The sequence below is a fragment of the Giraffa tippelskirchi genome, chromosome 13, assembly GCF_054371585.1.
Source record: "Giraffa tippelskirchi isolate mGirTip1 chromosome 13, T2T-mGirTip1v1.2.pri, whole genome shotgun sequence".
NCBI lineage: Eukaryota > Metazoa > Chordata > Mammalia > Artiodactyla > Giraffidae > Giraffa > Giraffa tippelskirchi.
In genome coordinates, this window is record NC_137287.1 from 19,236,038 (window position 1) to 19,249,690 (window position 13,653).

Below are 13,653 nucleotides of genomic sequence, written 5' to 3' on the forward strand. Positions count from 1 at the left end.
TCATCTTTTAAAAACACAAGAAAGAGGGAAAAAAAAGAGATCATGAACTCTGCTGTCAAATGTACGTGAGTTCCCTTGTGGGTCAGATGGTAAAGAATCCACCTCTAATGCAAGAGATCTCCCCTGGGTCAGGAAGTCCCTTGGAGAAGGGAGGAGTTACCCATTTCAGTGTTCTTGCCTGGGAAATCCCATGGACACGAGCCTGGCGGGCTACAGTCCATGGGGTCACAAAGAGTCAGACATGACTGCTACCTGTATTCATTTCCTGAGGCTCCCATGAAAAATGACCACAACCTTGGGGACATAAAAAAGAGCAGAAAGGCCTCCTCACCATTCTGGAGACCAGAAGTCTGAAACCAGGGCATCATCCATCCACACTCCCTCCAAAGGCTGCGGGGAAAACCCTTCCTCACTTCTCGTAGCTCTTTTTGATGACCCTGCTGCTATCCTGTGGCCTCACCTCTCTGCCTCTATCCTTCTTCCACACATGCGTTCTCTGTGTCTCTATGTCCTTTTCTGTCTCTTATTAAGTCACTCTCCTGGGAGTTAGGGCCGACTTGGATCCAGTATGCTACCTTTCTTTGCATCTGCAAAGCCCTTATTTTCAAATAAGGTCACTTTTTTTTTTAATCTTTTGGCTGCACCACGTGGCATGTGGGATCTTATTCCCCCCTCCCTGCCAGGGATCAAACCTGTGCCCACTGCAGTGGAAGTGCAAAGTCTTAACCACTGGACCCCCAGGAAAGTCCCAAGTAAGGTCACATTCTGAGGTTCCAAGTGAACATGAATTTTGGGGGAACACTCTTCAACCCACTCCCTCACAGAATTATTGTAAGGAGTAAATGGAATACATAGAACGCATTCTGCACAGTGCCGAGCACCCAGTAAACACTCAATAAATGTTAGCTGTACACATGTGTGTGTGTGTGAGTCTGTGGATATATATACATGTATATACAACTATTTTTTTGCTTTTTAATCGTTTATGTATTCATTTTTGGCTGCGCTGGGTCTTCGCTGCTGTGCACAGGCTTTCTCTAGTTGTGGTGAATGGGCTTCTTGTTGCTTCTGATTTTATCAAACTATTTCCTCCCATCCCCCCCCTTTTTAATGGTGATTGTATCAAGCTTCTCCTGAACATTTACTGTATGCAAGGTGCCATGGTAAGTCCTTCTCATGCATTAACTCATTTGACCCTCACAGTATGCCTGTTGCTAAGGAAACTGAGGCTCAGAAAGTTTAAATAAATTACCTAGGCAGGGTCACACAGTTAGGAAGTGTGGGGAAGTCGGGATTTGAACCCAGGTTCAGCCGACTCCAGGGTCCTAGTTCTTAACTGAAGTAGGTCCGTCAGTGTCATGCTGGGTCTTGAATTTGCCTTCATCAAGTTCTTTGCCTTCCCTCTCTTCACTCGGGTGTTTTGGGCACGTTATTCATCATCCCTTCCTATCTCACCCTACTCGTTTGATCTACTGGGTGTATTACAAGTTCTCACTGGATGTTCTTCCAGCAAAGACTCCTCCTTTCCTGACTAACCCTAATGTCTCTTCCTCATCATTTGAAGTTTCTGTTCTATTATTGTACAGTTCCCCTACTCAGTGGTAAAGAATATACCTGCCAGTGCAGGAAACATGGCTTCCATCGCTGGGTTGGGAAGATCCCCTGCAGAAGGAAATGGCAAAGCACCCCACTATTCTTGCCTGGGAAATCTCATGGACAGAGGAGCCTGGCGAGCTACAGTCCCAGACATGACTTAGTGACTAAATAACAATAAACAGTCCTTATTCGCAATTCTGTTTGTTCTTAACCCCAAGAGTTAATGTTTAAGAGTAACTGTATGTCTTTAGATTACACAAACAGTGTAAGAGCCCAGACTCTCGAGCCAGACCACTGGGGTTTGAATCTCAGCTCTGCCACTTCCTGAGTGACCTTGAGTAAGTCATTTGACCTCTCTGTGCCTCACTTTCCTCATATGCAACATGAAAAATAATAATATAATAATAACAATCATATGTACCTGTACAGTTGTTGTGAAAATGCAATAAATTACCACATGTTTAGAACACAAAGCAGATCCTGGCATACAGAAAGTACTTGATAAGTGTTAGGAGCTATTTAAAAAAATTTTTTTTTATGGAGATGATTTTTCAAGTCTTTATTGAATTTGTTACAATATTTCTTCTGTTTTATGTTTTGGTTTTTTGGCCACAAGGCACGTAGGATCTTAGTCTGTTCCCCCGCCAGGGATCGAACCTACACCCTCGTGCATTGGAAAGTGAAGTCCTAACCACTGGATCACCAGGGAAGTCCCACTAGCTATTATGATAATCACCTTCACATTGTTTTCTTATTTTTTTGGCTGCGCTGGGCCTTCGTTGCTGTCTGCAGGCTTTCTCTAGCTGTGGTGAGCGGGGGCTCCTCATTAGGGTAGCGTCTCTTGATGTGGACGGGCTCTATGCGAGCGGTCTCAAGAGTTGTGCAGGGCTTAGTTGCTCCACAGCATATGGGATCTTCCTAGACCAGAGATCAAACCCATGCTCCATGCTTTGCCAAGCAGATTCTTTTTTTTTTTTTAATCTTTTGTTTTCTTTCTTTTAAAAAATTTTTTTATTTTTAATTCAGTTCAGTTCAGTACAGTTCAGTCGCTCTGTCATGTCTGACTCTTTGCGACCCCATGAATCGCATCACGCCAGGCCTCCCTGTCCATCACCAACTCCCAGAGTTTACCCAAACTCATGTCCATCGAGTCGGTGATGCCATCCAGCCATCTCATCCTCTGTCGTCCCCTTCTCCTCCTGCCCCCAATCCCTATTTTTAACTGAAGGATAATAATTGCTTTATAATATTGTGTTGGTTTCTGCCATACATCAACGTGAATCAGCCATAAGTATACATATGTCCCCTCCCTCCTGAAACTCCTTCTCACCTCTCTTTCCATCCCACCCTTCTAGTTGTTACAGAGCCCTCCCCCTACAGGTTGTTAAAGACCCAGCCCTGGTTTGAGTTTCCTGAGTCATACAGCAAATTCCCATTAGCTATCTATTTTATATAGATTCTCATAGAGAAGACACACACTCTACTTATAAGGTATGAAGTTTGGAATGTGTTGTTTTATTCTTTTTTATCTTTAGTTATTCTTTATACTCTTATCTTTCATCAAATACCTCTGCCTCCCTAGACTTGTGCTATGACACATTACATATTTCCTTGGGAAATCCTTGCAGCTCCGGGCCACCCCCATATCCACCCTCATCCTCAGCTAAAGTGCCATGAGTGGGTAGATCCATGTCCTGGATAGCACTGGGAACTAAACCAGACCCTTGAGTCTCCGTTGGGCTTTTCAGCAGGGTCTTGAGGTCTGTGATCTGGAGCTGATTTTGAGTCCAAACAGGACTCTAGAATTTTTGGACTTAGCTCCAGACTGGGTTCCCATGGGTCTGGCCCAACCTGGACTTTTGCTTCCTCCCCAGCAGTGTCCATTTCTGAAAGGAAAGGCCAGCCAGTAGGCAGATAGAAGGAAATATTGGACTATTTATTGCAAAGCTGGATTGACAGCTCAGGCAGCAGGGAAACAGACCACAGAAGGCCCTTTTGTAACAGAGAAATCAGGGAACAAGAGAAGGAGAGAGAAGATGAGGGAAATGACCAGAGACACATTAACAGTCACCTCTTCTACTCCTGTGACCTTCCCTGTCAAAAGCTCTTCTGTTGTGCTGTTTCTACCTCCCTCTGGGTGGCGCTGGCAACACATTCCCTAGGCAGAAGTCTCTGATGAGCACAAAGGAATCCAAAGGACCTAGCATCTCTGAGAAGCCAGGCCCAAGTCAGGGGAAGCGTGTCAGTCACTCCTTGGAGGCTCTGCCCCGGCAGGAAATGCAGAGCTGTCTGGTCTGTGGTCCAGGATGGGTCCACTGAGGGTCCCTGGGGCAGCAGGAATTCCACCATCTCAGCCTCACCGTCCCTTTAGGATTAGACGAATTTTCGCATCCCCAATGAAGAACCTACAAAAAAAGGTGGCTCAGTGAGGTCTCCAAGTCTCTGGAAGAGACTTAGTCCTTCATCACATGTCTCCAGGCCCAGAATTCTCCAGAGAGATGCCTTCCTGGGCCTTTCCAGCCTCAATAGCCTGATCTGGGGAGAGGGAGAAACTCTTTCCTGTTGGGTTTCCAACCCCTTTTCCTGAAGATCCTCGTCTGTACCATTATGAAAACATCAGAGAATGATTCCTATGCTTTTCATTAAGCCATAGGCCAAGCCAGGACTGCAGATGGGCAGCAATGCAAGCAGTCTAGATCAGCCCAGCCCAGTGCCTGTCCTCGCCTGGACAGCAGGCTCTGTACCAGCTCGCATCCCTACACAACTTGGAGCAGAAAAGACAGGACCCTATGGATCCTTGAGGTTCACAGATGACAGCTGGAGAAGAAGCAGTCTAGCAGATATTATCCTCCTGATAACATCAACCTTATCCATTGCACACAGTCAGGGAGCACTGCTCACAATGTGTCTTATGTGAATGGCATCTCCTGACATGTATGCTCTTGGGAGCACCATTGACATGATCTTCTATGTGGATGGGGTCCCCTGAGTTGTATGACACCCCTGTGGGGAGCTATTCCTCCCCCTACTGTCAGTCAATACAGTTGTTCAGGAGGGGCTGACCTCACCCTAACTCCAGGATTAGGCTCATGCTCAGACATAGCCAATAAGGGAGCTGGCCCCAGGGCTACAGAGACCAGTTCAGAGGTAGACATGGCTCACACCAGGCCAGTTCAACCCAGAGAACAGCAGATCCAGGACTTTTGTGAGAGCTGTTGTTCTGTTTCCTCTGGTCTCAGTTATTGAGCTGCTAGGATGGAGGCCTGGAATGCCTGGTGAGCATCTTTGCCTCTATTGGAGAGCCTGTCTAAGCACAAAGCCTACCCAGAGGCCAGCAGAGCCTCTGAGAAGGACCCAGCCCTACAGACATTGTGTGAGCTCCCACCAAAGTCAGGGCTACCTGTAAACTTTTCAGTTATGCCAGCCAATGAGCTTCCCTTTATGACAAAAGCTGTGTTCAAATGGATTTCCGTCACTTACAGCCAAATTCCCAGAGCCATAATCTTTGCCCCTTCTCTGATCTAAACCGAAGCGAGACCCTAGCCCCTTACCCCTGGATGCCCTGGGAACTATCCCCATGCCCACTAGATGGGCCACGACCCCGTATCACATTCCTACCTGATGAGCACTCCTACAAGCAGGCTGGCCAGGAGGGGGCCCAGCCAGTAGATCCAGTGGTAGTCCCAGTGGTTGGCCACCATGGCAGGTCCAAAGGCCCGGGCAGGATTCATGCACGCTCCAGACACAGCACCCCTGCCAACACCCAGCCACACTCGTCAGCAGAATGCCACCCAAGGAGCCCTGACTCACCCTGGTTCATTTCCCCTCAGTGGGCCTAGGTCACACACTACCCAGAAACCCTCTCTAAGCTATGATAGCATGGGCATCTGGAAGTTTCCAAAGAAGACACGGGTGAAAAGACTTCTAACACGAAGTGAAAGGCTTGACTCCTCCTTGGGGTCTTCCCTACAGTCTGCCACTCCCCCGACACCCTTCTGGAAGAATGGCCAGCAAGCAGTGCCGGCTCAGTGATGGCAGGAAGGAAAACGGACCTACGCCTTCTCCAGAGTTGATAAGGCAACGTCAGGCAACTCTTAGTTATATGAACTTTGGGGTCAAGTTGATCTAGATTTAGAACTCTAGAGATTTCTAGGGGTGACATTTGTTCACCTCTCTGTGTTTCAGCTGAGGTGAGCATACATATCTCATAGGTTATTGTCAGGGATGAATGAGACAACACATACAGAGACCGTGTTTCTCATATAATTCATCGCAAGTGTTAACTCAAACCCAGCTGACCTGGTTGAGGTCTTCGCTGTGCTGCAAGCTTGGGGCCCAGCATCTCCCACAGGGTGGGTGTTCCCCAGGAGCACCTCTCTAGTGCTGGTGTCTGTACCCTCGCCCCATTCACTCAAGCTGGAGTCCCCACTCAGGCCTCACCCGCCAAGGACGCCGCCTGTGGCCAGTGGCCAAAGCCAGATGGATGAGTCAATAGGCTTGTAAGTGAACCAAGAGCCACTAGGGGGCAGCAAAGCACTGCTACCGCTCTACACACCTAATTTCCCAGCCTCCCCAGGTTCCACCTCCCACAAGATGCCTTAGGGTCAAAGGGCAGAGCTAGGAAAGGCTACACCTGGTTAGGAGCTGGCCTTCAGGAAGGAGCTCCCTCATCCCTCCTTTAACAGGGGCTTTTGTACAGATCTGTCACTTAATTTGCCACTGCCCAATGACCTTTGGTGCTTCCTGGTGGCTCAGATGGTAAAGAATCTGCCTGCAGTGTGGGAGACCTGGGTTTGATCCCTGGGTTGGGAAGATTCCCCTGGAAAAGGGAATGGCAACCCACTCCAGTATTCTTGCCTGGAGAATTCCATGGACAGAGGAGCCTGGCGGGCTACAGTCCATAGGATCGCAAACAGTCGGACACAACTGAGTGACTAACACACACAGTGACCTTAAATGAGGGACTTCCCTGGTGGTTCAGTGGTAAAGAATCCACCTGTCAACACAGGAGATGGAGGTTGGATCCCTGGGTTGGGAAGATCCCCTGGAGAAGGAATGGCAACCCACTCCAGTATTCTTGCCTGGAGAAGGAGCCTGAGGGGCGCTAGTCCCTGAGATCGCAAAGAGTCGGACATGACTGAGCGACCAAACAATGACTTTAAATAAGTCACCTGTGTTCTCTCTGAGCCTCACTTTCCTCATATATAAAAGGGAAGAAATAACCCTTTGTCTCCTTAATGCCTTTCCAAGCCTACTGAGAGGCTCTTGATAAACGAGACAATGAATGTGGAAGCTCTTTGTAAGTCTGAGGCTAAAATCTAGCTGCCTGCTGACAAGATAAACACAATCTAGAGAAATGACTTCTTGATACTACAAAATTAGAAAATGCACATAAAATTCCAGTCTTCTGGCTTCCCTGGAATGAAATTTAAAAGGTCACCCCAAGTCCATATTCCCGCACATTGATAACTTATCAGAGGTGCATAGTAAGTGAAAGGAAAGTGAAGCCGCTCAGTCATGTCCGACTCTTTGCAACCCCATGGACTGTAGCCCACCAGGCTCCATCCTTGGGATTTTTCAGGCAAGGGTACTGGAGTGAGTTGCCATTTCCTTCTCCAGGGGATCTTCCCAACCCAGGGATCAAACCCGGGTCTCCCCCATTGCAGGCAGACACTTTACCATCTGAGCCACCAGAGGTGAATGGTGGGGGCCTCCTAAGACTCCGCAGTCCCCACCACTCCCTGTTGTCTGCTTCCTACCGGCCCACTTCCCCGGTTAAACTGTCTGCATGGCTTCTATTGGCTACCAAGCCTGCGACCCCCAGGGAGGCTCTGCAGGCCTGCACTCCTCCAGGACTGAGTCTCGACCCAGGGCTGAGCACTGCAGTCCCACCGCCGAACAGTACTCACCCCGCCAGGATGTCCACAGTGACAGAGAAGCCGATGCAGAGTGGGGCCAGAGGACCTAGTGTCTTCTCATTAATGGCGCCCATGCACACAGTTAGCGCCAGCAGTGTCGTCAGGATGATCTCCGCCACCACTGCCCCGGCCACCTGCTCCGACTCCTGGACTGTCACAAAAGCCGCCCCAGTTGCATTCCAGAACCTCTCTTCGGGACTCACCGCCTGTGGAGAGCAGTGTTCAGCCCCACAGTGGGGGTGGAGAGACAGCTGGGAGCTGTCCGAGGAGGGGGGTGTCCCACCCTTTAAAGCCAGGGAAGAGTCCTGTCCAATGTGCAGCCAGACACACCTGGAACCACATCCCAGCCCTACCAGTTCCTACTGTATGGCTTCATGTGAGCTACTGGACTTCTCTGAGCCTCATTTTGCTCATCTGTAAAATGGGGATAACCTAGTGGTGGCTCCAGGTGTTGTGGGCCAGAAGCATGTGAAACTTAGATGACCTTTTTTTGAAAAAAATACAGAAATACCTAATTTTTACAAATTTTGCAAACACATACAGTCAGGTGAGCACATTGCAAGCCCCCTAAAAGACCTCTTTGAAGGGATGAGAAGAGCCCTGGAACTTAAGCTCATGGGCTTCCCAGGAAGTCGGCCTCGGGGTCATCACAACCCCTGGGGAGGGCAAACAAGCTTCTGGACCCAGAACTCAAATCTGGGCCCTGCTGCACCTCAGCTCATCTGAACTTGGGCAAGTCACTGCCTTCTCTGCCCCTCAGCTTCCCCCTCTGTAAACTGGGGGTGCTAATAATAACAGTTCCCGGCCCAGGTGGCTCTCTAAGCACAGCTGCTGGCTTCTGGTCAAGTCGGAGATTAAATGAGAGGATTCTGTCAAGTGCTGGGCAGGGGTGAGGTGGGATAGTGGGGTGGGCAGAGAGGAACATTCAGTGAGCAGTCACTGCTGTCCCGCACTGGTCTCCATCATGTCAAATGAGTCTGCAAGTGGCTCTGCCTGAGTGAGAGTCTGGGCACTGCCTTCCATGGGGAATCAGAGCAGTCCCCACCTAAACAGACAGGGCAGCAGGGTCTCAAACGGGGGCGTGCGGTTACCAGGGCAGGGAAGATAGCAAAATGAGGATCAAGACCAAAGTCTGCAGTTGGCAGCGCTTAGAGCCAGAGACCAAACCCTAGCCAGGCGAACAGGCAACCTCTTCACTCCTACCCACCTCCAACTCCCCCACCCCGCCACAAGCCAAGCAAAGCCTTCATGTTGAAGGACTCCTGGTTAAAATGTGAGAACAGCAGAAAACAGAGAGACAGAAAAGAGAAGAAGGAAAAAAGAAAGTCGGGTGGCCAAAGAGGAAGGAAGAAGTCCATGCATGGAGTTCTGTGTGTAACTATAGAAATTCTGTGGCTAAGAGGAAGAGCTAGTCTTTCTGTTGGAAAGGGAGATTTCCAGTAAATTGAGTGTTAACTCCTATCAAAGGTAGAGTAACTCAGTTTAAAGGCAGGCAAACTGGAGAACACACAGAGAAGTTAGTTCAGGAGTTTCTCAAGGAGAAGAATCATATGCATCCCATATCCTCAGCCAGTGCTGAGTGAGATGTTTGTAGAAGGAATGAACAAGTATATGAATGGATGAATTTTAAAAAATCAGCGTTATCTAAAGCCACAATGGACTCAGGAAGAGAAACTTTCAGTTCTGAATTCTGATTCCTGGTCTGTCCAGGGAGGGCTGTGTCAGACGTGGACAGAACAGGGTGGGTTTAGAAAAAACCAAAGGCCCTTCTTGAGTGTTCCCTTCCTGGTAGAAAGGGCACACTCAGTCCCATTGGGTGGGCTTCCTTGATGGCTCAGATGGTAAAGAATCTGCCTGCCAATATAGGAGACCCAGGTTTGATCCCTGGGTCGGGAAAATCCCTTGGAGAAGGAAATGGCAACCCACTCCAGTATTCTTGCCTGGAGAATTCCATGGACAGAGGAGCCTGGTGGGCTACAGTCCATGGGGTCACGAGAGTCGGACACGGCTAAGCGACTAACACTTTCACTTTGAGTCACATTGGAGGCAACAGGAAAAGAACCAGACAGTCCCCACTCCCCACCCTCACGCACCCCAGCAGCCCCAGCAGAGCAAAAGGCCCCAGCCCAGCCCCCTGGGGGATCACCCACCTTAGCCAAAGCGGCCCCGATCAGCCCCCCACACAGCTGGGAGATCCAGTAGGGAAAGAGCATCGTCAGCTTGAGGCCTCCGACCAGCATGGCTGCCAGGGACACCGCAGGGTTGAAGTGTCCACCACTGTCGCCCAAAAAAGCAGAAGGAGTAATGAGGCCAAGGCCTACAGCCTGGGTCGCCACAGCCCCCTGGCTGGCCCTGCAGAGCCAACGTCAGTCAAGGGCAGCCCAAGCAGAAAACAGGCACCAGAACACCCCCACTTTCCCTGAGGTGCTGGGTGGTGGAGGGAAGGTAATGAGGGGGGACCCTGGGAGGGAAGGGCAGCCCCATTCCTGTCCTACCCCCAGACCCAGGATGGCCCAGAGGAAGAACAGGATGGAAAAGCATCTCTCAGCTCCTTCTCGCTCCCCGCAGAGCTGTATCCACCCCTTCAGAACTGCGGCCACAGAGCACAACGGGACCCCAGGCTTCAAATGCATAGGCCAGGAGAGGTATCCCAGCCTCCCCTTAAAAGTAACCAGGCCCCGAACAACAGCTCCTGACTGATTGAACTGCTCAACCAATAAAAATCCTAGTTTGGGTCTGAAAGTGTGACTAGCGTTTGTGTGAAATTGAGGTTAAATGTTCCTGGAAATGGCATTGGTAATCGGGAGTGAGGTTAGAGGTTCATGATTACATTGGGGGTTGGGATCTGGGGTTTGGAACGTGAAGGGAGGTTAGACAAAGTCGAACCTAGGTCAAAGGGCTGGTTCAAGTTGGCTCTGTGGGGCAGTTCCATTGGTCCTGGGTAAAGAGCCTTCCTCTTGACCGAGCTGCTCAACCTGTCCGAGTCCCAGGGCTGGGAGGCCCCTGACTACCCTGCTACGCCCGCCCCCTGGCATCCTGTCCAGCTGCACACAGATAGAAGAGCTATCCTGAGACGCTGGCTCAATAAGCTCTCAGGGGCATGGGATGGACACTCCCAAAAAGAGGGACAGTGACCCCAAGACCCTCATGTCTCCCCAGCTGTTCAGAGCCCACCAATGGGTCTGCCCACCCAATGGGCACAGGACACTGAGCTGAGACTGGACAGAGGACCCTGGCTCTGGACACAAGACTTGGTCCAACACGCCGACATTTCAGGACCAGCTGCCCCAGCTTGTCTGGCTGAGCTCTGCGCACAGGCCCTGGGGGAGCTTCCTGCAGGGTCAGGAAGCACTAGCTGATCTCAGACTCAATCGATGCAGAGAAGGGACTCAATTTGGGTCCATAACCAAGCTTAGACTGGGCTCTGCCAAAGCAGAGAGGTGGGGAGTGAGGGTGGGGGTAGCCTCCCGCCAGAGACTGCAGAGTTAGAAGCCTGTCTGCCATCAGCCCCTCCACCAAATCACCCAGTCCAAAAGGCGTGAGAAACTCACTTAGAGCATGGCTCGACCAGGAGAGGGCTGGAACACCATACATGTTCGAGAAACTCACTTCACACTCATTAACAATAAAACAATCATCCTTTGTTTACTCAATAAAAGCTTATTGAACACCTACTCTTCACTGGGTGCTGTGCTGGGTACTCCAACAACCTCAAAGTCAGTGCCTGGCTTGTGGTAGGTACCCAATAAATATTTGTTGACAAAAAAGAGATGGTTGGATGAAAGGCTGACATTTCAGATAGGCAGTCTCCTGCAGCGCAAAGCAACGTTCTCTCTGGCCAGCTGGCCTGTGTTCAAACCCCAGCTCGGCCACGGAAGAGCTGTGTGACTGTGGGCAAGTGATAAAACCTCTCTGTGCCTTAGTGATCCCTATCTCATAAACTCTGTTGCAAAGATAATTAATACATGTTCCTATAGAGTAGTGGCAGTTAGTTAGTACTCAACAAATATCAGCTATCATTATCATCTCCCTTTTATTCCACCTAACATAGGTTCAGTTACTTGCCCTGATCACCCTGATAAGCAATGACAAATCTTGCCTTCAACCATGAACCCATGAGAACAGAGGACTCTGTGATTTTCACCCCACCTACAGCTTCCCTTAGATATTTAAAGAGAAATGGAACAGTTCTCTTTCCATTCTGTTTTTCTGGGAAACAGTATTTTAATTTCCTTACTCAGATTAGTTTTCTGTGAGAGGTTAAATAAAAACAAACCAGATCTTAGATCTCCCTGCCAGACACCCCATCCGTTAGGCTGTTTCTCCTGGGAGTCCACGACCTCCCAGTGGAGCCTCCTTTCAGGTGAGGGCTATGCAAGGGGAGCCCCTCGGCCCTCCCTACCCCCACTGGTGGGTTCTTCTGCAAGGCGTTGCCTTCCCCTAGGTTGGAGCAAAACCCTGTCCTAATGGTAACAATGGACTTTCCAGGTAGCTCAGTGGTAAAGAATCCACCTGCCAATGCAGGAAACACAGGTTTGATCCCTGGGTCAGGAAGATCCTCTGGAGAAGGAAATGGCAACCCACTCCAGTATTCTTGCCTGGGAAACCCTGTGGACAGAGGAGCCTGGTGGGCAACGGTCCATGGGGTTGCAAAGAGTTGGACACAACTTATCGACTAAACAACAATAACAAAGGTAACAATAACACAGCAACCATCAGTGATTGAGGGCTTACTATGGACTGAGCACTTCACAATCATTCTCATACCTCCACCAGGAGGTGCTGGGTTTAGGCAACAGACAGCTTGGCTTTGCCTCCTGGCTCTGCCCTGGGACCTTGGACGTGCTACCTGAACTTTCCCCTTCACAGTGAAGAAATGGGACTAATAATAGTACCAACTGCACAGGGGTGTAAGGATTACATGAATTGCTATGTACAAAGTGCTTGGAATAGTTCATGGTGAGCACGAGCACTATACCGGCGTTGGCTTGAGAAATAACATTTAGAAAATACTGTTTCCATTTCATAGGTGGACAGTTGGGTTTGGAGAGTGACTTCACCAAAGCCGCAGAGCTCATGGGCTGAAGAGCCAGAATTCGAACCCAGGCAGCCTGACCCCCCAGCCCACATTCTTACCCACACTGCTCTCGGGATCCTGGGTGTGTGCCCCCGGGGTGCCTGCCCACGCACCGCTCCCCGCCCCCAGCTCCCCCGGCCGGCACCAGGCCGAGTGCCCAGAGCGGTTCCCACCTGATATTCCCCAGCGTGGCAATGACCAGCCCCAGGGCCAGCCCGTGGGCCAGCGCCGGCTGCAGCCGCCCGGTGTCCGGCCCGTTCTCGATGACTGACAGGCAGCCGATGAAGATGAACAGAGCAGAGCCCAGCAGTTCCACCAGGCAGGGCTGCACCAACCGCTCATACCAGCACCCATGCCACCTGCCCCTGTTGCTGGGCTCCTTCACCTTGACGCTGCCCGACTCCAGGTCACACATGGATGTAGCTACCTGTGGGGTTGGGAAGAGAGAAAGGGACCCGGGTGAGAGGAGAACCCAGAAGGAAGCCCCCAGCGCTCCCACCTTGAATGAATCCTCAGCCACCCGCTTGGAGGGCCAGACTGCAGAGGAAGAGGCCCAGAGTGGACCCACCTCTGTAAACATTGGGGCGGAGGTGACTCTCGGCGGGACTTTGTCCTGTCCTGGCTGGGAGACCCGCACCTGCTGTCCCGGACAGGACACTCTTATCTCTAGGACCCAGGCTGCCAGCCCACTAACAGGCTCTACCCCTTTTAAAGGGCTCCAGACACTCCTGAGGGTGCCGAGAAAGCAATAAAGACCAGTGGGAGGTGGCCCTGAGGTCATGGAGAGGAAGCCTTTTTTTTTAATTTCAGCTGGGCAGAGGAGGAGGCTGGTCAAGGATTGCTGAGCTTTCTACCAACAAAGGAGAAAGGCGTTGTCTTTGCTGCGTCACCTGGGGAGGACTCTAGGTCTTCCCCAGCAGGAGATGGAGGGGTCCAGAGGAGACCCGTGGGTGGGAGTGAACACGGGAGGCTCCCACCAAATCAGGACCACACATGGGAAGTAAGGCTAAACTCAACTTCAGTGATTTTTTTCCACCAATTTCCAAGGACACCTCCTCGTAT

At 50.6% G+C, this 13,653-nt stretch overlaps 1 protein-coding gene across 3 annotated transcripts; it reads right to left on the minus strand.

Annotated features, from left to right (window-relative positions):
- Window positions 1-3,083: 3,083 nt before the first annotated feature.
- AQP8 (aquaporin 8) lies at window positions 3,084-13,274 on the minus strand. 3 transcript variants are annotated; one of them, XM_081554428.1, is made up of 6 exons: window positions 13,160-13,274; window positions 12,765-13,018; window positions 9,665-9,791; window positions 7,506-7,660; window positions 5,215-5,349; window positions 3,084-4,001 (listed from the first exon to the last, which is right to left on the minus strand). In XM_081554428.1, exons 1-6 carry the CDS (start codon window positions 13,169-13,171, stop codon window positions 3,953-3,955), a joined length of 732 nt encoding a protein of 243 aa, XP_081410554.1. In that variant the 5' UTR covers window positions 13,172-13,274; the 3' UTR covers window positions 3,084-3,952. The 3 variants fall into 3 exon arrangements, with proteins under 3 accessions (XP_081410554.1, XP_081410553.1, XP_081410555.1); XM_081554427.1 differs by having other exon boundaries at window positions 7,506-7,720; XM_081554429.1 differs by lacking the exon at window positions 7,506-7,660.
- Between the last annotated feature and the right edge of the window lie 379 nt (window positions 13,275-13,653).

Bases quoted from the DNA above. Each gene is read 5' to 3' on its own strand.
- AQP8 (XM_081554427.1), bottom strand. The intron at 5,350-7,505 runs GTGAGTACTGTT...GGGTGTTGGCAG, and splicing joins ACTGTGGACATCCTGGCGGG to GGGTGCTGTGTCTGGAGCGT. The intron at 4,002-5,214 runs GTAGGAATGTGA...CTTTTTTTGTAG, and splicing joins CTTGTAGGAGTGCTCATCAG to GTTCTTCATTGGGGATGCGA.